General features: G+C 38.8%; 1 protein-coding gene and 1 non-coding gene across 7 annotated transcripts in view; one reads left to right on the plus strand and one right to left on the minus strand.

Annotated features, from left to right (window-relative positions):
- Window positions 1–1,479: 1,479 nt before the first annotated feature.
- ZBTB44 (zinc finger and BTB domain containing 44) overlaps window positions 1,480–27,052 on the minus strand; it is a 66,269-nt gene continuing 40,696 nt past the window's right edge. For 2 of the 6 annotated variants that reach the window (XM_007183340.2, XM_057552218.1), the window contains 5 exons: window positions 25,037–26,110; window positions 9,846–9,930; window positions 7,238–7,401; window positions 5,585–5,885; window positions 1,480–3,813 (listed from right to left, as the gene is read on the minus strand). In XM_007183340.2, the coding sequence (XP_007183402.2) occupies window positions 3,531–3,813; window positions 5,585–5,885; window positions 7,238–7,401; window positions 9,846–9,930; window positions 25,037–26,054 (1,851 nt within the window). In that variant the 5' untranslated portion in view covers window positions 26,055–26,110 and the 3' untranslated portion in view covers window positions 1,480–3,530. The remainder of the gene's footprint in view (window positions 3,814–5,584; window positions 5,886–7,237; window positions 7,402–9,845; window positions 9,931–25,036; window positions 26,111–27,052) is intronic. The other 4 variants (XM_057552220.1, XM_057552219.1, XM_057552221.1 and 1 more) reach the window with 4 other exon arrangements.
- Window positions 16,165–16,237, plus strand: TRNAG-CCC (transfer RNA glycine (anticodon CCC)). Its single transcript has one exon. It is a non-coding gene; the product is annotated as a tRNA-Gly (tRNA).

The following is a 27,052-nucleotide window of genomic DNA, read 5'->3' on the forward strand; positions in this document are numbered from 1 at the left end:
TATTTAAACATTTTAGTACACTTTTGCCTCACTGAAAGTGAGAACTTTAAAAACTGGCAATGTAACTAAATATATAACTAATTATTTAAAATGAAAATTAAGAAGGTTACTTTAAATTCAAAGTAAGAAATATCCATTTAAATACATTTGTGGGTGATAACCTCCATCTGCATCCCTTTCTCGAACTTAAAATTCAAAAAAATGAAAACAAGTATTAATGCTTTTGTTTCTGAATTAGTACAATCACTGACATGCTAGATGCTTCCGCTGTTAGAATACACCCTTAAAAATGGAAAGAATGACTGCAGGAGCTGTACTATCCAGTATCACAGCAAACATCTTTGCTCATTTCTAAAGTATGTATATCATACCTATTTGGTAGCTTTAAAATGAAAAATAAATGCTTTTCTTATATAAAATACTTGGTTTAAAAAGGCAATTTATCTTGCATCCTAAAATTTAAGCCCTTTAACAAAGTTACCCCCTTGGGCCGTTCAGAAAGATAGCTATGCTAAAGTATTCTAAACTGGAATTTTTTTAATGTTTAGTTACACTGGTAATTTCTAATGGATGAGATAATATAACTGGCTTTCATCTCTTTGCAATGTTTTCCATATATTCTGGTAAAAATTACACATCCAGGCATCCTTCTCTTAGAGGAATTTTAAATAAATCTAAATAGCACTATATACAATTATCCCTCATAGCTTAGTTTCCTAAAACAGATCCATAAGCTAAGTATGCTTAAACTGTGTATCAAGAAAAATGTAGAGCCTCACTGAAATAGAAAAAAAAGGACTCTGTTTATATCACACGTTAAGTACTAGTTAGTTACCTGTATTGATACGATTTGGGGAGCAGACAACCAACAATCAGCATTTTCACTGTAGATTCAAATGTTTCATAAAACTTGGAAATCTGTATAATTTGTAATTACCAATGAAAATCTAAAGTTTCCATTTGGGAAAACATAGCCAGTGATGGTTGTAATCCTACATTCTGAGAACACAGAACACCTCAGAGCTGCCAAAACTGTAGGACTCTCTTAATACAAAATTCTCAGGACAGGGGGTGTGCTAAAACACTTTCAACCAACAAATCTCCAAATGGTTCTGATATATTTCTTCTCATTAACCCTACTTCTTTCCTCCTTTTCTTCCTTCCTTCTTCTTCTTCTTTTTTAAAAAAATAACTCTTAGGGCTTCCCTGGTGGCGCAGTGGTTGAGAATCTGCCTGCTAATGCAGGGGACACGGGTTCGAGCCCTGGTCTGGGAAGATCCCACATGCCGCAGAGCGGCTGGGCCCGTGAGCCACAATTACTGAGCCTGCGCGTCTGGAGCCTGTGCTCCGCAACAAGAGAGGCCGTGACAGTGAGAGGCCCGCGCACCGTGATGAAGAGTGGCCCCCGCTTGCCACAACTACAGAAAGCCCTAGCACAGAAACGAAGACCCAACATAGCAATCAATTAATCAATTAAAAAAAAAAATAACTCTTAGAACTGAGGGCAACAATGACTCCTGGTCATAATTTTATCGATTCTTTGTCTTCTCCATTAAGATTTTAAAATTAACTTTTGAGATTTATCTACTGGTAGGCATAACAGTTTCCAAAGAATCTATATTACATTAAAAATAAAAATTCCTGACCTTTCCAGTTGAGACACAGCAGTACCGCTATTAGTATCACAGTCTGTTGAAGAAAGTAATTCAACCTATTAGTAAAGAAGCATAAATAATGGAAGGCCATCATAATCTGTATATGTTGATTTTCCTGAAGGTACTATACCTATGTTTGGGAGCAAAGAGGAAACAACAGGTTCATGAGTGAGAAAAGGAGTTGGAAACAAGTTAAAAACAGCAGAATATTCAAACAGACAGAAAGAACATTAGCCTAAAAAAAATCTTCAATGAGTTCACTTTCCCTTCCTTTACATTTGTAGGGGATAAAAGAAGTTATAGAATTAGCCAATTAAAAAAAAATGAAACAAATCACTATAACTTAGAAAAATTTTATTATTAACAACTAGCACCCAGACAAAACTGAGATCTTGTGTTTTGAATAAGAAACTGCATTTTCTTTTTCTAACCTCATCAGGTGTTTTCATAATTATTAAACTTTGGGTATATACATAGAAAAAAAGAGTTACTCAAAAGATCATTGTTCATGGACTCATGAATATTCAGGATCAAGGTCAGTGATGCTTTAACGGCACCAGGTAAAAACGTATATTCCAGTCTAGAGTATCATATGTATTTCAACTATAAACCACGAAGTTTCTTTCTTTTCTTTTCTTTTTTTAGCAGCAAGAGGTAATAGTCATTAATTTAAGGTTTTTAGTTTTTCTTTAGTCTTAACAATTCTTTTTTTTTTCCCCAAATAGGTTTGAGTCATAGATCATCATTTTATAGACTCTCCTCTACTTCTACATTATTGCTTACATTGCGTAAAAACTATCCTAACTGCTTTTAATATGACATTTGGCAATGTCTTAAACTATTTTGGAATAAGGACAATTTATCACTGTCATATGGGTATTTTGTAAACAATCGCAGTTGGGTTAAGAATATAGCCTTAACAGAGAATTCTTTATTTTGTCCAAAACAGCAGAATAAAAACATCCTCAACAATACACAAACCTATGTATAAAATATAGAACATCTCCAGTATATCTCCTTTTCATGGGATCATGCCAAGTATATAGGCAAGAGAAAACTGATTTAGGCAATGACCCAATTAGCCAGGCATTAACATTCAAAGACCAGGTAAACAATAATTTTATCCAGAAAAGCAGTATGAAAGAGTTCCTATGAAGCCGAGATTCACATACTATATTCTCTGTTCCTGGTCATTTCATGCACAAGTTGACTATCCTTAACCGTGGTTCTTCGCCTTCTTTCACAGAAGAAAGATTATTTGGAGGAGAGGTACTGTAAAGGTACAGGGAATACCTATCCCAATACCAAATTTTCACCATGAAAAATTATAGTGACAAAGCTTAAAAAAACAAAACAAAACAAAACACGTGGGATTTCAGAAGTATATACCCTAATAATTTTTAAGAAAGCTCACCATAAATACTTCCAAAAACAACAGGCTTTACAAAATACTGTACAATATCCTGTGTATAGGAGTAAACATCTATTCAGGCCATTTGCCAGATTCGTTCAGCAATATGTTTCTGGTGTACGCTTTCATTTCAGGAAGGTCAATAATCATCTGATTTCTTCTTGACCTAATGATCTGTTGTTAGCCTACTCCTGATAATGGAAGAGGAAACTGATACAAGTTTTAAGTCAACTGGTTCTCCTTAAGTCTCAAGGTTTCTATTATATTTCAACACCATGTTATTGTGCACTTACAGAAGCAATCTCTCAGTCATGAAAAATAAAACATCAGTTGCAGAACTTACAAAGTAAAAAAGGAAATTCTTTCCCAAACCCTTTTTTGCTTAAAAAGTTAAATTAAATTCAAATGTACAAGACCAAGCACAGGCACTTTCCAAAAATCAAAAATGAAGCCAAACCATGAAATTACTCAATAGTTACAGAAGACAGCTCTGATTTTGGGGGGTCCTCTCTGGTTGCCTCGGCACAAGCACTGGTCTTTGGCTGCCCTGGCATTTCCTCCTCTTTTTCTGTCAGCCCACCAAGAGACCCCAAGGGAAAAGTGCTTTCACAATTCTGGGTCGAGGAGACCTGTGAAATTACAGGCATCTGAACAGAGGAGTTGTTTTCAAAACTGTGTTCTCCAAGATCATATTGAACAAGGGTCTCTTCTTGCTCCTGGTTTAAGTAGTCCGGTACTAGGAAATCACTAGGTAAGAGGCAAAGGATGAAACAGGGAGTTAATTTTCAAGCCAGTAATAAATAAGACACAATAAAAAGACCTGATTTGTAAAACAAGATTGGGATTTTTCATTTCTCTAATTTTTGAATGAAGATTAGAACTCAGGAATTTTCAACTTCTAAACTTTCCTAAATATATGAACCAAAACCATCCATTAGAACCAAAGTATATCAACTCTCCCTACCACCAAGAGAGATAAGATTATCACCTTCAGTGTCACTCTGGACACCTAAACAGCCTTACTTGTTCTATGTAGAAGAGTTTTTGTATACAAAACAGATGGAAATAGCATGTTCATTTAAACAAAGATCATTTGAATAACTTATGCGTAACCTTTCTTGGATTATACACTAATTATAAGGTATATAAACCTAGCTTTTTATTACATCCTGGATATAAATTAGTTAAGAAACTAAATCCCCAGGCATAAATGACCTTTTATATAATCTACTATATAGAGAAATGTAAAAAACTACTTAGATGCTTGATTTAAATCTTTACTGTTAAACAAAAAAAAATTCATTACACTTTATAATATCAATAACTAATATACTTAAGGTTATTTTATAATTTGTCCACTATTAATAAAAAAAACTGAAGTCTGTTCATCTGCAAAGCAATTTAAGATGTCCTATGTTATATTTTCTAAAAAGTCTTCAGGTGTTAAACAAGAGTAGAGGATAGAGGGCTCAGTACAGGGAAGATACAGAAAACAGGCGTGGTTAACTGAGACACTATTTTAGTCTGGAACAAAGTTTGTTATGTCATGTATAATCTAGGTTTAGTGATATGATAACCAGACACCCAGAGTTAGAAATGATTACATTAAACAAAATGTCTGGCTTGAAGAGAAAAACAAAATCTATGCAGGAATAATTTACTGAAAAATAAGATTTAAAAAATGAAGGCAGTTAAAAATTTAAGATTTGATTTTATAAGGAACTAAGGAGTCCTACAGATGTACAATTCTGATAAAATATTAAAAATAGACAACAGAGTTTTATATCTAGAGGAGACCTTAGAAATCATCTTTAAAGCTTACATTTTATCTTTCTCTACGCTTCAAGCTTCTTCATCTGTAAAGTGACGTGTTAAATCATAACACTAGTTAGTGGCAGAGCTAGAACCAGAACCTGATCCTTGGATACCCAATAAATCAGAAAGGTAGCTCTATTATAAGTTTTTTATATTAAAAGCACGGAGCTCTAAACTGAAAGAAAAAAAGGAAAACTTCAATTGATGTAAATTATCATATCCATTATAGTTGGTGTAGAAGTTTCTCTCTTACTATTTAAAGAAAAAAGAGAGAAGTGGTCAAGAATTTAATTAACATCCAAAGAGTCTGAAGTAATCCACTATCACTAAATATCATCTGACACGGTAAATTCTCCAATAAGGTCTATTTTAAAATGTACTACAGAATTACTTTAACCTTGTATTTAAAAAAACAACAACAAAAACCCACAAAAAAACCAAAACAAGCTGGTAAGTAGTCTACTTCTGTAGTAAAAGATTTCTAATGCCAACTATAAATGTATTTAAAATTGTTTATACTTAGAAGGATCAGCAAAATTTGATCAGATCAGGAGATCAGAGCATTATTGGATAGTGGGAATTTAAAAGGCATGTGACTGATTAGCTGGCAACCTGATAAAAAAACACAGCAGGCTGCCCTAAAAGCAGGAAAAGAGAGTTTAGAAAGCAGTTTTCCTGGTTCGGTTTTCGTTGTGCACCTCACCTGCTCTGGAAGTAGTTTGCTAGCTCTGACGCTTCATGGTTCAGACTCCTCAGGTGCACGATTAAATTTCCAGAGTTGGTGAACATGGCGCCACATGTTTTGCACTCGTAAATCCGAGGCTTGCGGATAATGTGCCGGGAAACCCTCATGTGGTGTTTATATTCCCCGAAGGAAGTGAAAGTGGCACTACATATCTGGCACCGGAAACAGCGTTTACCTTCATGCTTTAGGCGATGCATCTTTAGCGAGTAAGCCCTGGTGAACTTTTTCCCACATCGGTCACACTGAAATGGTTTAATTCCTATAAAATAAAGCAAAACAAAATATTATCTAAAAACAAAATAAGTGGAAATGTCATAAACCTCACAGATTTCTGAACTGTAATTCTGTAGCAAGAGATAATCTGAAAAGACAAATATCATCAGCAAAAATGAGTTCCAAACTCAGTATCTCAGAAAAGGTACAGAACATCTAAGAAGTCACTAGTGCTTGAAAAAAGAAAGCGAGAAAGAAAGGCACCATGGGGTGGGGGTAATCGAGGTAATATATACTCCAACAGATTTTTGAACGCTTCCCAATCTTGTATTTTATAGACGTCAAAACACAATTTAACCAGAGTATTTAAGCAGAGCCTAAATCTTCACATAACATTACTTCATTTCATTAGAGTAGTGAGGTTTATATTGAGAAGATGTGAAAATGATCAGTACCTACTCTTCATTTCCTATCTCAAGAGAAAAATGAGAAGAAAAAAGGTAAATTCTAACATCTCCGAACATAATTAGTGATTGTAACAGAACTACTACTTGATTGAGTTTTGGGGTATTTAATGTAACAGTGATGGAAAAAATATGTAGAAATTAATATATGAAATATAAAGTATATTAATGGTCCCTTCCAGTTCATTATCACAGTTTTAACAAATAAAATTTCAAAAACCTTCAAAACATCATCTGTTGATTCAACAAAGTCATAGGGAATTAGTGTTAGCACAGGGGTTGTTAGACCTATCTAAGTGAGAGAGTTATACAGCTGAGAATAGCAGTAAAGATTTCTTACTTTATCAGAGGTCAGTGTTCTACCCCCAAGAATTTTACTGCCTTTATGTGAACACTTAACTTAAATTGCAAATATGTTTTACACATCATTTATCCAAAACCTCTTTTACACTAAAAAAATACTACAAGGCTGACTAATCAGGGCACAGAGAAATTTAGGATTGTAGAATTAAAATTAAATTATTGTTATTAATTTTTAAAAACACTTTTTATTTGGAAATAATTACAAACTTAGAGAAGTTACAAGAAGAATAGTACAAAGAACACCAATATACACCCTGTTAACCCCATTTGCTTTACGGTATGTATTTGTGCTTTTCTCCCTCACATATACACACACATGCATCTGATATCTTTTTCATTTACATATTACACCCGACCCAAGTCTTAATGAGAATACTGATGCCTGTAAGCAAATACATTTCTGACACTGCACCAATTCAGCAATGGACCTATGTTTATCTGTTCTCACTAGACTTCCCAGAGATAAACTTTTTTCTAACTCAAAAGCATCTGTTTACTGTTTTTAACTGGAATTTCAAAATAAAATGTTTTGGGGTGCTCATTTATGCCACAATAGGGATGACGACATTACCTGAGTGGATGAGCATGTGCTGTTTCAGGTTCTGAATACGGGTGAATCGCACCCCGCATGTTGGACACTGAAAAGGTCTATCGGGACCATTTGGACTTGGCCGTTCTGTGCTGCTGGTGGAAGGAGCAATGTAGAGTTGGTAGGGATACTGAACATTTTCCAATCTAAAAAACAGACCAAAGAAGGCAACCAGGCTCTGATTTTTAAGTTCAATAAACATTTCTGCACAACTTTAAATGAACAACAACAACCAAAAAACACTTTAAGACTTTTTGAAGCAGTTTAAAAGATTACAAGGTTCATTTATAACAATAGGAGAAACAATGTTATTGTCCAGAATGTCAAGTATCTTAAGTTAAGCAAGGACGTATGACCAAGCACATATCATAAATGATTTTACTTTAGGTATCCTTCATCTCTCTAATACTTCCCTTCCTACTATTGCTTTAATTCAGGCCCTCATCAATATACGGCTGAATTAATAACTCCTTCTCTTTAGCCCCACACCCCTTTAATCCATCCTCACTGTTTCACAGTGATCTCTCTGATTAAATCAGTCCCCGGATAAAAATCCTGCAATGGTTCACTGTTATCTTCAGAGTGAAGGCAGACAAGACTCCGCATGATCTGGGTCTGTGTACTCTTCCAGCCTCATTTCTTGTCATACTCCCCAAACATACCCATACCAAGCAGTTCCTCCTTAACAGTTCTCTCTCAGTGCTGTGCTTTCATATATTTAACTTCCTTTACGTGCCTACCGTTTCTGCCTAGATAACACGCCCAGATGTTTTATGAAATGTACCCAAGAAGTTACCTCCTCCTCCCGAAAGCCTTCTTTGACTCATCAGTGGTTTAGGTAGGTACCCTCCTATGCAGAGCGACAGACCCCTCTGCAGATGACTCATGATTATCTGCTTACTTGTCTGTCTTTAACCTCTTCCCCCTCCCCCAAAGTTGGCTTGATCTCTTTGAGGGTAAAGGGTTATTACGTTTCATCTCAATATGCCCACCACTCAGCACAGTATCTAGTATAGAACAGACAACCTCATTAATGTTTGAAATTAAGGATTCTAGGCATATTTCCATTTGTTTACACCTTCATTAACTTATTCAAATGACTCTGGTTCATAACCTGCTCTATCAGGTTTAGCTATTCAAGAACAATAAACCTTGTTTGAGTTCTTTGAATCCTTCAAGTTTTCAACAAATATACTTTTTAAGCCTGTCCCGGACTCTAAGAGGAGGAGTTAATTCAGTGAAGTCTATATTCAGTGGTCAGAGACAGACAATAAACACTCGAGGAAATGATCAGAACAGAGAATTAAAACAAGAGTGATCCAATAGTGATTGGTGCTGTTTTACTTTAGACTGGTGGTCAGGAAAATCTTCCTTGAGAACTGACACTTAGACAGTGATCTGAAGATTCAGGAAAGAGTGAGCAATGTGGAAATCAGGGGAGAAAGCATTTCAGGCAGAGTAAAGGCCCTAAAATGGCAGACAGGCCCCAAAGCCAGAACAAATATGGACTAGAAATATTCTAGGAACTGAAAGAAGGTCAGCGTGGCGGGATATGGTATGCAAGGAGGAGCATGGTCTGAAGGAAGTCCTATCAGGTAGGCCTTTAAAGGCATAGTGAGGAGTTTAGATTTTAAGTGTCAATCTACTGGAGAATTTTAAGGATCTGCTACTTAGAACAGCAACATAATCTGACTTAATTTAAAAAACAAAGTCATTCTGGCTGCTACATGGAGAATGACTGGAGTAGGGGAGAATGAAATCAGGGGCCAGTTGAAGGTTACTGTAGTAAAGGCGAAAGATGGTGGTGACCTGGGCTGGGGTGGTAGTAGCAGAGCTGGAGGAGAAGTGGACTGAGAAGGAGGAGAAGTATATTTTGGATGCAGAGCTGACAGGACTTTAGCTTAAAGATTAAATATGGTGGTGGGAGGTGAGGAAAAGAAGGATCAAGTATAATTCCCAGAGACAATGCTTGGGAAACTGGGGGGATGATGGTGCTGTTTACCGAGACAGGAGGACTGGAGGAGCAGGTCTGAGGGGAGGGAAAGGCTAGAGTTCTGTCTTGGCTATATATGAAGTCTTGGCCCTGTTACATCTATGTGAAAATTATCAAGCAGGAAGGGTCAATGTGAAGATAATGACTTGGGAACCATGAGTACATAGATAAGGGTTTGGTAAACTTTTTTGGTAGCAGGTCAGATGTAATTAGCTTTGGCTTTGCACACCACATGATCTGTTTCAACCCCTCAACTCTGCCATCCACAGACAATACGTAAACAAATGAGCATGTCTGTGTTCCAATAAAACTTGATTTACAAGTAAATGTGGTGGCTGGGATTGGCCTGTGGTCCACAGCTTGCCAACCCCTAATACAGATACTATTTAAAGCAACTGGGCTGGGAAGTCTTGGAAATGCCAAAAAAAAAAACCCCTTGTACTATAAGTTGTCTAATTTATGTGGCTACCTGATGACTAAAAAATATACTAAAGGGAGGTCGCAATAAACTTTTATGTAATTCCCAGATAGAATGCTTGGATTTAGAGTTACAAGCACAGCCCTTACAAGAAAACTATGTACTATGTTAGTACTAACCGATCGTCATCATCTGCGTGAGCACTGGTGCTAGAAGTGCTCTGAAGTGTAGGTAGCCCTTCAGTGACGCCTTCATCTACTGAACCTGTGAATAAAAAAGACAGCTGTCAATACTTTGGTGTAATAAATAAAGCCAAGATATAAATTGTAAGCTGTGTCTCCAAGCCTCTGAACAGATTATCTAATGTATATACCCTGAATTACTGGTCAGAAGTAGTAGTGTTCTATAACTTTTTTACTTTTGTTTAATTTTTACATTTTATTTTATTATTTGGCCGCATCGGGTCTTAGTTGCAGCACACGGGGTCTTTGTTGTGACGTGCGGGATCTTTTGTTGCGGTGCATGGGCTCAGTAGTTGCGGCACATGGGCTTAGCTGCCCCGCGGCAAGTGGGATCTGGATTGAACCCACATCCCCTGCATTGGAAGGGGGATTCTTAACCACTGGACCACCAGGTAAGTCCCTACTTTTATTTTAATTAAATGTTTATGTGATTTAAAAAAATCACATGCGAAACAACAGCCTTATATCACTACTGAAATTCTTTCAAGAGTATTTCTTTGATATAAATTTTAGAAAGAAGTAGAGCAATTGAAATGTAAACTAAACAAAAATTCACATAAAATTAAGTAATGTAACAATCATTTAAGGAAGCATTGACAAGTTTTGTTTTTTAAAACTTATTTTATTGTGACATACAACTTACTTGTTGTACACACAACTTCTACACAGAATTAGAAAGACAGCTGTAAGGTGAACATCTGTGAAACCTCCTCACAAACCCCCTAAAACACTGGCAGCATCCTGAAAGTTCCCATTACCCTTCTCTGATCACAAACCCCTCCTTCCAGGAGGCAACCATCAGCATCCTCTTTCACGGTAATCATTTCTTTCCTTTTCTTCTTATCCTGCTTCCTTTTATTTATTTTTTATTTTCATTTGTTTTTGGCTGCGCTGCTCCACTTGCTGGATCTTCCCCCAACCAGGGATCGAACCCGCGCCCTCGGCAGTGAAAGCGCAGAGTTCTAACCACTGGACCACCAGGAAATCCCCTCCCCCTTCCTTTTAAAAAGTAATTTTACCTCAAATGCATGTTTCCATAAACTAGGGGTTGTTTTATGCTACAACACAGCTGAGCACCATCGAGGGTTGCTTTCACTCCAGTGGCAGAGTGGAGCAAGTGAGCTTGTGACAGAGGTCAAGTCTAAAATATTTACTATCACGCCCTCACCACGAAGAGTACGCAAGAGTACATACCATTTAATGGTGCCTGGTTTAAACCTTACATAAAATGAGTCACACTGTATGTATTCTTATGTCTTGCTTCTTTCCTTCAATACTGTGGACTTATCCATGTTGTTACATGTAAATGAAGTTAGGTATTATTCATCATCTATCCAATTCACTCTTAAACAATTTTTTTTTTTAAATGGGATTTATTTATTTATGGCTGTGTTGGGTTTTCGTTTACTGTGCGAGGGCTTTCTCTAGTTGCGGCAAGTGGGGGCCACTCTTCATCGCAGTGCGCGGGCCTCTCACTATCGCGGCCTCTCCCGTTGCGGAGCACAGGCTCCAGAGGCGCAGGCTCAGCAACTGTGGCTCACGGGCCTAGTCGCTCCGCGGCATGTGGGATCTTCCCAGACCAGGGCTCGAACCCGTGTCCCCTGCATTGGCAGGCAGATTCTCAACCACTGCGCCACCAGGGAAGCCCCTCCAATTCACTCTTGATGGACAGTTTCAGGCTACTATGAGCAACACTGCTGGGAATATATATATATATATTTTTTTCGTTCCCGACCAGGGATTGAGAATGCACACCCCCTGCAGCGGAAGCGCACAGCCCTAACCACTGGACCGCTAGGGAATTCCCTGCTATGAATATATTCAAGTAACAATGCACATACACATGCTTTTTTTTCTAGGGTATCTATATCAGGAATGGACTTGCTCGGTCACAGAATATGTATTTTTTTAACTTCATGTATTTATTCAACCCCTCTTCTGTGACATGCCTGTTCAAGTCTTGCTATTGAGTTGTCCTTTTTATCATAAGAGTTCTTTTCATGTTTGTAGATAAAAGATGTTACAAATATTTTCCCCTCTTACATGGCTTGTCTTTTTACATTTTCTTTTGATGACCGAAAAATTTATATTTTAATTGAATTGATCAGTCTTCTCCTTTATGGTTATGGCTTTCAGAGCTTGTTTTTAAAAATCCTTCCCTATCTCAAATTACCTTATGAAAGATCTAGGTTTTGCCCTTGGCACTTGGGTCTTTTCTTTAACACACCTGGAGTTGATTTTGTGACAGAACACAGTTACTGGAAAGTCTGTCTTTTCTTCTCTGATCTGCAGTGCTCTGAAAGCATGGGTCTGTTTCTGAGTTCTCTGCTAGTTCCCTCTGCTGGTCTGCACTTGCATGAAGGCCACACTTGAGTTACTGTAGCTCTGTAATAAATCTTGATTTGAGGTGGATCAAATCCTCTCACCTTGTTCATTTGCTCCCTGAACATCTTGGCTATTCCTGGCCCTTTGCCTTTTTTACATTTTAGAATCAACTTGTTGAATATAAATGATAATAATCATTCCATTTCCCCCTTACAATTAGTTTGGAAATTACAGTCTTTTCCTATTCACTTTACTGGTTGCTTTGGAAATTAGACACATACTTAACCAAGTCTAAAAACTTTTCCTTCCTCATGGACAACAGAAGGATCTTAGAACATTTTAACTTCATTTCCCATACACACCCATTCTTCAATTTACAAATTATTGCCTGACGTTTTACTTCTTTGTTTTGATAAAGCCCCTACTCTTTAATATAAGCAATGTTTGTCCACATCTGTTCACATGTTTACCTTTCTCTGCTCTTCATTCTCTTGTGTATATTAAACCTTCCATCTGTGTTCACTTCACTTCTACCTGTAGTCTATCCTTCAACATTTCTTTAGTGATGATATACTGCTGAATTCTGTTTTTCTTTGAGAATGTCTTATCTTCATTCTTGAAAGATATTTTCACTGTGTGTAGACATCTGGATTGGTAGTTATTTCCTTCAGCATATGGAGGATATCATTTCACTGGTTTCTAACGTTATTTATAAGTCAGATATTCTTCTGAAGGTAATCTGTCATTAATTTTTTTCCCGGAATTTTCTCTATAATGTGTCTAGGTTCATGTTTCTTTTTATCTTTTCCCAGTTTGGGATTTGCTGGCCTCTAATCTATGGACTGTTGTCTTTCTTAGATTCCGGAAAATTCTCAGCCATTCTCTCCTCTCCTTTTAGGACTTCCATCATACCTATGTTTGTACCATCCATAACCCTTACCCTCTTTTACACCTGTAGTCTCTACCACTGTCTCTGTGATGGTTAACTTATGTGTCAATGTACTGGGCTAAGGGGTGACCAGAGGGCTGGTAAAATATTATTTCTGGGTGTGTCTGTGAGGGTATTTCCAGAGAGATTAGCATTTAAATTGGTAGACTGTGTAAGGAAGATCATCTTCACCAATTGCAGGTGGGTATCATCCAGTCTGGCGATGGCCTGAACAGAACGAAAAGGTGAAAGAAGGGCAAATTTGCTCTCTGCTTGAGCTGGGACATCCGTCTTCTCCTGCTCTTCAACATCAGCACTTCTGGTTCCTGGGCCTTTGGACTTGGACTGGGATTTTGGACACTAACAGGCCGGCAGTTCCCAGGCCTTCAGATTTGGGCTGGAACTACACAACCGACTTTCCTGGCCTCCACTTGGCAGACAGCAGATTATGGAATTTCTAATCCTCCGTAATCATGTGAGTGAATCCCTCCTAATAAACCTCCTTCTGCATATCTATATATATCCTACTGGTTCTGTTTCTCTGGAGAACCCTAATAGTTTCTCTCTCTGTGCAGCACTCAGGTGATGTCTTCTAATTTATCTTCTGATTCACCAATTCTCTCTTCTGCTGAAATCCAATCTGCTGCCAGAATGTTTGATATCCATGTTTCCTGCGTGCTCTGGTTGTTCTGACAGTGGTTACCGCCCGTGAAAATTATTTGCAGGGGACTGATTTGCTGAGGGGAGGATGAATATACCCTCTTCCAGAAAAGCTTTCTGTTTGCCCCTGCTAGGTTCCTAGAGGGCAGGCCCTATCTAACCCAATTCACTGTTTGAGATTCGTTGGCCTACCCATGCAAGGAGTAAGCAGGATGTAAATCTGCAAGAGGCTGGTCTGTGCCCACCACTTCTCAGGGATGTGTTTTTCCTTTTCCCTTTTCATCTCTTAGTCGGCCCACTGCCAAGGCAGCTGTTTCTAGAGTCCCCTGGAGTCTGGAGGAAGGGGAGCAGGTTGAGTCCTAGTGCTTAATGCGTGGAGCAACTTCTTTAAGACTTCACAGCTTTCATATGCTCTGGGTCGACCTCTGTTTCCCTCACTCTTCGACTTGATGAACCAAAGCCCTCTTGTGTTTTGGCAAATGTCTTACGGAAAAACTGGTTTTAGTGCTCTGGTATGTACTTACCTCTCTGCGTCAGGCCCCCCCCTAAAATTAACCTGGCAGTTCCCTAACCATCTTTTCAAATACTTTAAACCGTGACTTAACATAAAAAGATCATGTTGTTTTCAGTGGGAGGGTAGATCTAACCAGCCTCGCCTGTTCTCATCAGGTACTAAACCTGGCCAATGTCTTTACGGCGTGCGAATAAGCTGTGCTGCCCCAAGTAAACAAACGAGCCTTTGCGGCTGTGCAGTCCTTACCGCCAGCACCCTTCTGGTTGCAGTATTTTAATGAAAGCTAAAAGGTACTAACTGTAACAGTTGTACAACACCATATACATGTGAACATTTAATAAATATCATCTGTTAACAGATACATAGGATGAAACTTCCTCCCAATGAAAATTTTGAATCCGATACTTCAGTTTTCCCCCTTGGAACACTTGAATTTGCTGACATTAGGAACCGAATACATTTTCCACTTAAGTAAAATTTTCCAAAAAACTAACCGAATCCCTTTTAAGGCATCCAAGCTTACTTTATTAAATAATTTGCACTAGAAAATTTGTGACAGAGTTGTATTTTGCCTTGACTTCTTAAATAAATAACACTAAATATAATTCTTTTCTTGTTTCTTGATGACTCATGGTAATCATCAAGAACACCAATTGTTATCCTGTGTTCTAATACACTGATAGAGGTTTTTGAAAGGAGACAAGACCCTATGCGTTTACATTCATCCCCAGCTGCACCTCTATTCCTCCTGTCCCCTCACCCCCATCTTGCCCTTACTGGTGTGTGTTTGGCATTTCTGTGCATGCCTTTTCTTTTTCTCATTCCTTTACTATCAAAAAACATTTATGCTTTTCCCCTATGCCTATTTATCCAACTTATTCCTGATCCTTCTCATTTGTTTTAAACCAGATGTGGGTTGGAGGACCAGATAATGTTGCATTTTGTTTAAGAAAGAGCTGTTCACTTGTCAATATCTTCCCACTGTCACTTTTTTTCTTAAAGAGGGAACTAAACACTAACATTTCAATCTGTCCTAGGATTAAAAACCGGAAAAATCCCGGTATTTGGATCTGGTCACCATGGACACACACAAAAATCTACTTTATAGTATTCTGCAGTTCTTCAGAACGCAGGCAACATTAAAGCTTATAGGTAAAGACTTGCAAAAAAGGCCTGGAGGTGCAATTAGGGCAGGCCAGGAAGATTGATCTAACTGAAATTTGACCATCAAGTAAACTGTAATACTTTTTAGGAGGGAGTAGGGTCATGGTGAGGTGGAAATGAAACCCACTATGCTTTGGATTGATTCTGGTGTTACCAGGAGTCTGCTTAAAAGGCTGGTCAAAAAGAACTAAAATGGAGTACAAGACATATCTAGCAGATGGTCCCTCTTAAATCTATTTCCATTCTAAAATACCTAAACCTTGGCCTCCAGACCTCTAATTTGGTGGACAGTAAGCATGGAAAGTAAAACAAAGGGTGCTCTCTTCTAGTCCATAGCACATTAAATGTGCCAAAAGCTAAAAATAAAAACACCAAGCCAAATTAAGAGTTAAAACAGACTTGTAGAAATCTGTCCACACTGTGGACATTGTAACACATAGTGTTATATCACTTATGTAACCATCAGCACAAATAAATCTTGTAAACATTTTCCTGAGATGGTGGTTTCTGCCCATGACAGCACAAGTAACCATATTAATTGGAATTTTAATTGAACTGATTTAATAGCAGGCTATACCAGCAATTTTACTTTGCTGAGGTGATAGTGATGTTTCTTAAATTATTAAAATGAAGTTTCCTTTCTAAACTATAGGGATTCTGGGACTTCCCTGGTGGTCCAGTGGGTAAGACTCTGCACTCCCAATGCAGGGGGCCCGGGTTCGATCCCTGGTCAGGGAACTGGATCCTGCGTGCTGCAACTAAAAGAGCCCGCATGCTGCAACTAAAGATCCTGCATGCTGCAACTAAGATCCAGCACAGCCAAATAAATAAATAAATAAAAATTAAATAAATAAACTATAGAGATTCTGCTCTCAGTGGTAATGAGGACTAAGAATTCTGAATAGAACCCTCTCTCTTATAAAACAGTAAAGCTGATTTATAGAGACAATCAGCTTTATATGTTAAGGGCTATTTTATCAAGAGAGAATCTACTCTCTTCCATCATTAAGAAGTGCTGTATGATAGCTTCTGTTCCATCAAACTGATTTCTGTTTTCGCTAACCATTGTTTAAGTACTTAAGACACTTACAAAAACCCTTCTGGTGGTGAAAAATAATTACAGTGGTCCAGCAACTACTGCTTTTACCATGTTCCAGCCACAGTTCTACATGTTTTAAATACCTCATTTCATACTTGAGAAAGAGGAACTGGCCTGACACTGACACTTAGGAGTGGGCCTGGTATTCACAGCTAGGCCTGGTGTTTTCTGTTGGACATAAAACAATCTTGCAGAACACCAACGTCAGACCCGATCACACTGGTCTCAAACACATAATTTTTTTTAAGCACAGACAAAAACAAGGTCACTGTGCAATCACAAAAATACCAAACCTCCCCCCCCCTTTCTAGCTAATGGAAGTTCCTGTTGCTTTAGGTTTACTTTGGTCTGCATTCCTAGATATTTGTTAAGATCCTCAGTCACAGAGTTGTTTACGCTTTCCGACATCACCAGTCCCCAAGCAAACCCCACTTACTTGAATTGGATTGAACAAACAATCCTTTGTTCTTGCAGCTGTCCTGAAATCACATAACACAAGCCCAAATCCTCTAATAAGTCCTTTCTAACACCCTCTTACTGAGAAGCCCTAAAGACCCCATGGTGTGTGATCTCCCACACTTCAAATGGGTACTGAACTCAACTTGTTTAATTCTAGGTATGCTCCTGGTGGTCTCTGGCAACAGGGCATTGGCAGAAATGAAGGGCTCATCGAGATTTGGCTGAAGGTCTTACTGCCTTGCACTGGGAACCTCGACAAGAGTGCATATCTAAAAGTCCTTCTGAGGTGCAACCTGCCTTTGGCTGGGAGGTAAGTTCATGCTGAACTGAGCTCAACTATTTCACTGAAGACTTTCAGTGTTGGGCTTATTTTGCTTTCCTAGAAAAAGGTCTTTGGGGAATATTTTGTTTATCCAGTTGGACTTGTCATTGTTCCCTGACGAAACTGTTTTCTGGCCTTCTAACACCTGCTCCTATGATCTATCTATCTAGTGTTGACTCTTGTCTACAAGAGAGATACACTGTAATGAGAGGATGGACAGAGACCCGACTAGTCCATCTGAACTGGCCCTGGAGGCTGAGTTCAGAAGATCTCCGACTGGCAAAAACATTTCAAAACTTTACAAGGTATGACATATATGAGCCTTGAAAATATAATGGAAAGTGACAGAAGTCAGTCAGAAAAGACTGCATATTGCATACTCTGATTTATATGAAATATCCAGAACAGGCAAATCTATACAGACAGTGTATTAGTAGTTGCCTAGGGATAGGGGTAGGACTAGAAGAGAGGCATTGTTAAGGGGTACACGGTTTCTTTTTGGGGGGATAATTACACAACTCTGTGAATATACTAAAAACCACTATAGTATACACTTTAAATGGGTGGATTTTACGATATGTAAGTTCTTTCAATAAAGATGTTTAAAAAAACCTTATTAGGACCTGACTTCAATTTTGTCTTTGTGTGAACTGCTTTGCTTAGTTTCAAATGCCCAGAACCAGGAGGTTTCGTCTGGTCCCTGGCCTCTGCAACTGGAAATAAAAAGTTACACAAGCATTATTCTTATGGACCGCTGCAGTTCTCATGAGTCATCTCAATCTGAAACTGCATCTCTTCCAGGCCAAACATCTGTTTCCTTCATGTTTTCTCTGTAATACTAACACGTTACACTTATCTCTCAATTGACTCAATTTCACCAAGGACAATTTGGAGTTGGAAGTAGCCATTTCGCAGGGAGCTTCCGACATGAACAAGACTGTCCATCTGAGATACATCAATATTGTACCAACACTGGGGTGGGGATTTCAAGAGCTACCCCCATGGATATTTCCAGTGTATGGCCTTCCTGGCAATGACACAACCTTGGTAAGACAAAGATAGGAACCAAGCATTGACGTACATCTTTAAACACCTCCAAATGAGCTATGAGTTTGTTTGATTATTGTTTATTTTTAGGGTAGATTTAGCATGGCGTCCTCATGCTAAAGAGCTATGCTGTAACAGCAAAAGAAAAATTAATAGATTCCGCATTGCTGATTGGGGAAATCCCAACTACTCTCAAGTAACAGGACCACACATCACACTGATGTTGCTCTGAAAGAACTCTGTAAGCTGATCTTTTACTCAGACTCTCCGCTGTCCCCATCATCCACAAACTTCAAGAGAGAAATTAAGAGAACACATGAGATCCTAAAACTATACTTATCAAAGCAGTTAAAAACCCTCTAACTGGGCTTCCCTGGTGGCGCAGTGGTTGAGAGTCTGCCTGCTAATGCAGGGGACACGGGTTCGAGTCCTGGTCTGGGAAGATCCCACATGCCGCAGAGCAACTGGGCCCGTGAGCCACAACTACTGAGCCTGCGCGTCTGGAGCCTGTGCCCCGCAACGGGAGGGGCCGCGATAGTGAAAGGCCCGCGCACTGCGATGAAGAGCGGTCCCCGCACCGCGATGAAGAGTGGCCCCCGCTTGCCGCAACTAGAGAAAGCCCTCGCACGAACCGAAGACCCAACACAGCCAAAATTGAATAAATAAATAAAGTAGCTATAAAATTAAAAAAAAAAAATGCGTTTAAAAAAAAAAAAAAAAAAAACCCTCTAACTTCCACAGTCTTAAGTACTGCCAAGAGCCTTGACAGCAATAAGACAAATCATCTCTACGACCCACAAGTCGACTCCTTATGAGTTAATAGTAGGCTGCCTTTTTCAAGTGGGAATTTTGGTTTAAATCTTAGGTTCTACACGATTACCAACTGATACTGCAATGATAACCCAGGTTTATCACAAACAGAGAAGAGCTTATGAATGATTTAAAATCTGGAGTTGTGGTTTTCTGGAAAAGATGCTGCCAGAGAAAACTCTCCATTGATTATCAATAGAAAGGAACTGATCAGATATTGTTAACAACTGATTCAGTGGTAACAGTTTGAGGTGGCATTCATTGGATTCATGTTTCCCAACTTAAAAGACACGTATCACATCCTTCCGACTCCTGTGCATCCATTCCTTCTAAGGGATTCTCCAGAAGATACTGACTTCAAAAGTGGACAGCTCCTACCCAAGATGACAAAATCAGATTAATTTTCTGATTCTTCAGTACTCTTTACTATTAATCTTGCCTATTAAAACCAATACGATCTTTCTTCTTCATCCTATTGTTTTTGAACTCCTAAGATCTCCTTCTGCCACTTAAGGAAAAACAAAACTCTTGTTACTTCCCCCCCCCGCCCCAGCCCATAGTTACTAATCTGAATTTAACAGATTGCTGGATCTACTATCCTCCATCTGACCCTGCTGACAAAAACATAATAACTGTTCTTTTAAGCACTACAGAAGGCAGAGTCCCTTTTATAGGGAATATTATATCATATCCCAGGCTTCGGCCATAGAAAAATGGACCCTGACCTCAAATTAACATGTTTCTGCTGAAGTCATTACAATCCTAACAGCAAGACCTATTCAGTCAGAAAGACACTAATCCTGGGATCATCCTGATTACAATAGCCAGTTTGTTTTCTTCAGAGACACTTGAGCCTGGCTTGCAGGAACTATTTAACTCCACTTAAGGAATCTGTCCATTTTAAGGGACCAAAACTGGCTCACTCTTGCTGTAATGAATGATACATTTCCAATACGCCCACTACTAGGATACTACTTCTATGTTGGACATAGGGTTTACACATGCCCACTGCACACTAACTCATTCTGTATATTTAAGTAACTGTTTGGGATTTTCAGGTATTAAAACCACCACCCCAACTTGTTCAACTACAGGTGTGTTCCTGGTGGTCTTGCTGGAGAGCACTGACATACTTAATAGATAGGTAATACTACCATTACTTTATGGTTATGGAAACCTGGTAAGGTTCAGTGACTTGTTCAAAGTCACACATCTAGTAAGTGGCAGAAACTGATAGCAGACTCCAAACCTGCCTGACTCCAAGTCCTGAACTTTTAATCATTACGCTATACTGCATATATGCTCAGTGTCGCAAATTCTTCCATCATTCTAACTGCTCACCTCAGCAAGTTTATTCACCATTTACACACAAACTGCCAAATTTCTCAAGATCTTAACCAACCCTCATAAGTCACTTCTCTTTTAATGGCAGATTTTCGAGTCTAGAAAAAAACCCTGAATTTCTTTGTTAGCATAGTAAACTGTGGATTATCTAAAACTATTTTATTTATCTTCGGTGTATACAGATAATCGAATACTTCAAGACAAATAATGAAGCCCTATCATGAAGTCCTTCTCACTTAAACAAATTTTCCTTAAACCATACCGGATATAGATGGCCAGCTTTTTGAGAAACAAGACCCAATCTAAACTTAGCAATTATTTCTCTCTTAAATTTGCTGTACTTACTGTATTTATTGGGAGTGTCAGATTTTACAACTTTTTGCTGGGCAACTGGCAATAAAAAGAACAGGTAAAATCTTATTTGAATTAATTTCATGAGTAATTAAATTATTATTTTAGAATTTCATAATGAGTATTTTCAGTATTATACTCGCAGTCTCTAGAATGACAAACTACCTGCTATATATCATCTTTAATAAGTTAGTAAAATTAAGTACTCTTATGAAGTATTCTTATGGAATATGGAAAAAAAGTACCACCACACATCTTCCTCTTCTCCCTCCTACATTTTTTCACTGCCTAATATACTTTAGGAATTTAACGTTTTTCTGTAAGGCTTTATTTTAGTGTACAGATTTGGAGTTAAGATAGGTTAGTTGACAGTGATTAGTACATTTGCTATGAAGACAAGGGAAAAAAAACCTAATTTGGATTATCTGATTATACGATATTCAGATCAGAGTTCTTTGTACGTCTGCTTTGTAACAGAACCTACATTTGTAATAGTATATATTGGAAAGGAAGTATTCTTATAAAACTGAAAGGCTTATTCTACTTATGCTCCTAACTTCTCTATTTAATCATGTTAATAATATAATAAAGGCAAAATGTGAACTGATTAGATATACTTGAGAGTGGTAAAATAAGGCTGTTTCACGTATCTAATAAGGCTATTTCACATATCTAGTTAGCAAGATACTCAGGTTAATATTTGGTTTCTAAGTTCTCAGATAAATAATTAAAATAGTAATTACTTATTAGTTCATTATTCAGAAGGTACCAAGGTGTTTTCAAGATTAAACATGTTAGTAATTAAAAAAAAACTTGGTCACATTGTCAAATAGCTAGGATCTCCTGCCATCAAATATATTACTGAGTGTGTGGTCACTTGAAAAGCACAAGTATCTTGACCCAAATTTCGGAATATTATCTTTAGTAGGTATTATGAATAGAACTGTGTCCCCCCCCCCGCCCAAGACATACTCAAGTCCTAACCTCTAGTACCTGTAAATATAGCCCTATTTAGAAATAGGGTCTCTGCAGATGTATCAAGTTAGATCAGGTCATACTGGAGTAGGGTGGGCCATAATCCAATGACTGGTGTCCTTAGGAGGGAGATTTGGTGCTGAAGCCAGAGACAGAGGGAAGGCCCCATAAAGATGGAAGCAGAAATTGGAGAGATGCAGCTACACGTTGAGGACTGTCAAGGAATGTTAGTAACTGTCAGAAGCTAGGAAGAAGCAAAGGATCCTTCCCTACAACCTTCCCTGCCAACACCATAATTTCAGACTTTTAGCCTTCTGAACTGTGAGGAAATAAGTTTCTGTTGTTTTAAATCACCCAGTGTGTGGCGGCTGCTGTGACAGCCCTGGGAAACTCATACGGTGGATCAAAATCCAAGAAATTTACAAAGGTAAGAGGCCCTCCTGGTTCTCCAGTCTTTTGGAGAAATCCTCTTTATTGATCTTTGTTGGCTTTTCTTCTCTCCCTGAATATAGATACTTCTCAAGGATCAGTTCTTTGGCTTTGGCTCTCACATACACATTTTCCTGTTGAGAGACAATCTGTCACTGCTAAAAGTCCTGAACTGGTCATCTCCAGTCTTGATCTCACCCACCCTGCCTTTCAATGGCTCTGTGGCACGTTGCCTGGTCATCACCCAAGCATGGTTCACACGGAACAAACTTTGCTGACTTACTCTTAAAACTGGGCTCCCACCTCCTCCCAATGATTTTCAAAGTAGTTATGGCATCTAATAGATTCCTATCGAGTGTACAATTACCATTTTCTTTGTACCATTAAGAAAGAAAAAGTAACTGTAAAGATTATTAATTGTAAAACATATCTGAATTTAGAGATAATAAAATATGAAAAACTGTGACTTATAATCAATGAATACAATAAAATGTTATCAGTGTTTTCCTAGTCATCCTGGTACCCTGACCCTCTTATTCCCTCAAACCACATATTCAATATCATCAGGTAGTACTGATTCTTCCTTTACAAAGTCTCTTAATACCCATTTTCTTTATAGTATTATGCTAAGCATCTTCATTCATACAAAGACAACTGTACTGTAACTGGTTTTTGGACTGTCTCTCCCCAGCCAACCCCCTATGAATTTGACCAATATCCAATTCATTTTCCTAAAATATGTGTAAATGTTTTATTTTTCATTCATTTAAGGTAGATTCCTTATTACCACTAGGATAAAACCCAAGCTGACTTGGCCAAGCTGTGGTAGACACTGCTAGTTGCATACAATATCCATTCTCCTGTAATTTTGTGAGGCAGTTACATACCCAACTAATGTACATGTATTCCCAGATTCCCTTGCAGCTAGGAAAGATGACGTGACATAAACTGGCAGAAGTTTTTTTGGGACTTCTAGGAACATTTTCCATACAAGAGTTACCCCTTTCTAGAATATGAGGCTAAAGATGAAGCAAAAACCTTATAACCATGAAGCAATAAGTATATGGATGACAAACTAAGGATGGTGGATTATAAAAATATAAGGGGCCTAGGTCACTGTAGAGCCACTCTACCAGTCCTGGACTTCCTATTTCTGAATATTTTATGCAATAATAATAAAATCCCATTTGGTTTAAGCCATTTTGAAGGGATTCAGTTATATGCAGTTGAATGCACTCCTAGCTGAAACTAGTGTTCAAGGCTTTTCACAACATGCTCTCAACTGCTCATTTTTCTTATTTCCCATTATTTTCTATACTTGTAGGTTTCCATGCTTTATTCACATCATTGTGCATTGAATTCACTGCTTTATCAAATATGCAATGTTCTTCTACACCTCTGTGCTTTTATACATTTTCAAAGAAATGTCATTCCCTCACCTGGGCAAACTCCTACTTACTACATAAGATCCAGCTCAAATACACAGTGTTAACTTGCTCTTTCCTTAGTGAACCTGTGACACATTGTTCCTACCTCTAGTCTAGTGCTGATTGTTGATTTACTCATCTGCTTCCCCAATTAGACTATTAACTCCTCAGACACAGGCACTGTATGTCTTTTTCATCATATATCCCCAAGTTTGGCACATGGTAAGTTTTCAATAAACATTCTAATAAAGAATAAAACACTAACTGGATTTTTTTAACTGGTATTTTTTGCATTGAAAGTAATTCACAAATCACAGATATATGAACTGTGCCATCACATATGTGTCCCATCAGATACTGTTCAACTATTTCCTTTGTTCCCCGTGGGTAACTTATTAAAAAAATACTGTAGTACTAATACCATCTAAAAAACCCAGTTACCATGTTTTATTCTTCTTAATATTTCCTATAGGATACAGCACAAAACTTTTATCTAATAAGCACTTAAAAATGCTTCACTTAGGGACTTCCCTGGTGGTGCAGTGTATAAGAATCCGCCTGCCAATGCAGGGGACACGGGTTCGATCCCGGGTCCGGGAAGATCCCACATACCGCAGAGCAATTAAGCCCGGGAGCCACATCTACTGAACCTCTGCTCTAGAGCCCACGAGCCATAGCTACTGAGGCCCGCATGCCTAGAGCCCGTGCTCTGCAACAAGAGAAGCCACTGCAACGAGAAGCCCATGCACCACAATGAAGAGTAGCCCCCACTCGCCGCAACTAGAGAAAGCCTGCGCGCAGCAACAAAGACCCAACGCAGGGACTTCCCTGGTGGCGCAGTGGTTAAGAATCCGCCTACCAATGCAGGGGACACGGGTTCAAGCCCTGGTCCGGGAAGATCCAACATGCCACGGAGCAACTAAGCCTGTGCGCCACAACTACAGAGCCTGCGCTCTAGAGCCCGTTGAGCCACAACTACTGAGCCCATGGGCCACAACTACTGAAGCCCGAGCACCTAGATCCCATGCTCTGCAAACAAGAGAAGCCACTGCAATGAGAAGCCCGCGCACCACAACGAAGAGTAGCCCCCTCTCGCCACAACTAGAGAAAGCCAGCATGCAGCAACGAAGACCCAATGCAGCCAAAAATAAATTTATTAAAAAAAAAGAAAGACCCAACGCAGGCAAAAAAAAGAAAATTAAATTAAATCTTTTAAAAAAAGAAAAGCTAGACTTGACTTCATAGCATCATGGAAAACACAGAAGACGTTATACCTATAGAGGAAGACTGTGGACTAATCAGAAGGTCCTCTTGGACTTGTTCACTTCCTGGCACTGTCTGCTGATCACTCAGTGAACTCTGAGATGCACTGACAGGCTGGGATACTTCCTCATGGACCTCCTCATCACTTAACCTTTCTACTTTGACCCGGACATCTTCCTCGGTACCCAGAGGTAAGGTAGTTTTTGTGCTCTCACAAGTCACATAATCAGCCATTCTTCTACCTGCCTCAGATGGGCCAGGTAATTCTAAAGTCCGGGTATTTTCTGCTTGCTTAAGCTTATCAGGCTGAATCCTTCGATCAATTCCAAAAGGAAAAGTCCAGGGAAAAGCTAGAGAAGAGTCAACTGGTTGATTTCTATTTTCTGAGTAGGAAGCTGAAGAATTCAATACCTGTGGAGAACTTGTTTGTGTGCTACACTTTACAGGACTTTCAGGAGACATAACAATGTAGCTTTTGCGCTTTCTCCTCGACTCTCGGCAAACAGGAATGGTTCTTTCTACCACACTGCACTCTGAAGACACTGGAGAAATGCTTCCATCTCGAGACGTAAAATTGCAGTTAGAGTTATTTTCTTGTCCAGCATCTAGACCCTTTTCTGGTTGGCTGTTGGGTGTATTCCATAAAATGCTTGATTTCATGAACTCTGAGCAGGTGCTAGCAACACTGAACATTTGCATATAGCTGGCTGCAGCTAGAACATCAATGATATTTTCTGTGTTAATTGACAGAGTGGCTGTGTAAGCATATTCTAAAAGGGGTATAAAGCCAGTCACTGTAACATGATGCAAGTCCAACACATTCTTGTTCTCATCCTCTGCTTGGCCTACAAGTTTGGTGCGAAAGAAATCACTGCAAGCTGCTAGTACCACCTTATGTGCCCGGAAGATTTTGTCCTGGACACGAATAGTGATATCACAAAAATGTCCATCATTTCGAAGCATATTTAGCTTTCCAAGCATTTCCTGGCTGTGGGAAGAGGAGCTATGAGTAAATGTTTTCACACCCATCTTTTCCTTCCTCTTCTACCGATGCTCTTCAAGGATGCAAATGACTCAGAAATGTCCTAAAAGATACATAAAATAAGCATTAATTGATGATTTAGCAGCTGAAATAAAAGGTGATTTAGATCGTTTTCATGAGGCCACCATGCTAAATCAACAAGCTGAAAGATGGTAGTGAGAAAGTTAGTTCAAGGTAAGAAATATACTGAAATACATTCTCTATACCTGTCCCCTAAAGTGTCCTATCAGTGGAGTCTGTGAGCTAATGTCACACTTAATGAGCTGCATAGTTTTAAATAATAATAGTTTGCAAATAATGACAATTATAGAGTACTATTTTCCAGATATAGTTCTAAATGCTTCACATTCGATAATTTTGATTGTCATTATGTCTCTACCAGTAGGTACATTTTATCCCCATTTAACAGAAAAAGGTTAACTACCTTGCTGAAGTCAGAAAGTTATTAAGTGGCAGACCCAGGGTTCAAATCCAGTCAGGCTGGCTCCAGAACCTACACTCTTAACCTCAATGCTTTATCCTGCCTCTTTTAGGATATAAAGCGAGTAAATACAAGTGACCAAGAGTCTAAGTTTTATGACGTGATAGGTCTGCATTCTTTCTTCAACAATTCCTCCAAGGCTGTTATAAGGACTAAATGAGACAATATACGCTGCACATGCTGAGCACAGTATTTGGCACTTCAGAGCACTCAAGTGAAAGCAGCTACTGCTGTTTAGATTACTAACGCGATAAAAGCACCTTTCTGAAAGAAAATTTATAAAACAAATAATGTTTAGTAATCAACGGATTGGATTTTCCCTTAAAAAAAAGTTGGTTTGGGGCTTCCCTGGTGGCGCAGTGGTTGGGAGTCTGCCTGCTAATGCAGGGGACACGGGTTCGAGCCCTGGTCTGGGAAGATCCCACATGCCGCGGGGCGACTTGGCCCGTGAGCCACAACTGCTGAGCCTGCGCGTCTGGAGCCTGTGCCCCGCAACGGGAGGGG

The sequence above is a fragment of the Balaenoptera acutorostrata genome, chromosome 9 (assembly GCF_949987535.1).
Source record: "Balaenoptera acutorostrata chromosome 9, mBalAcu1.1, whole genome shotgun sequence".
Lineage (NCBI taxonomy): Eukaryota > Metazoa > Chordata > Mammalia > Artiodactyla > Balaenopteridae > Balaenoptera > Balaenoptera acutorostrata.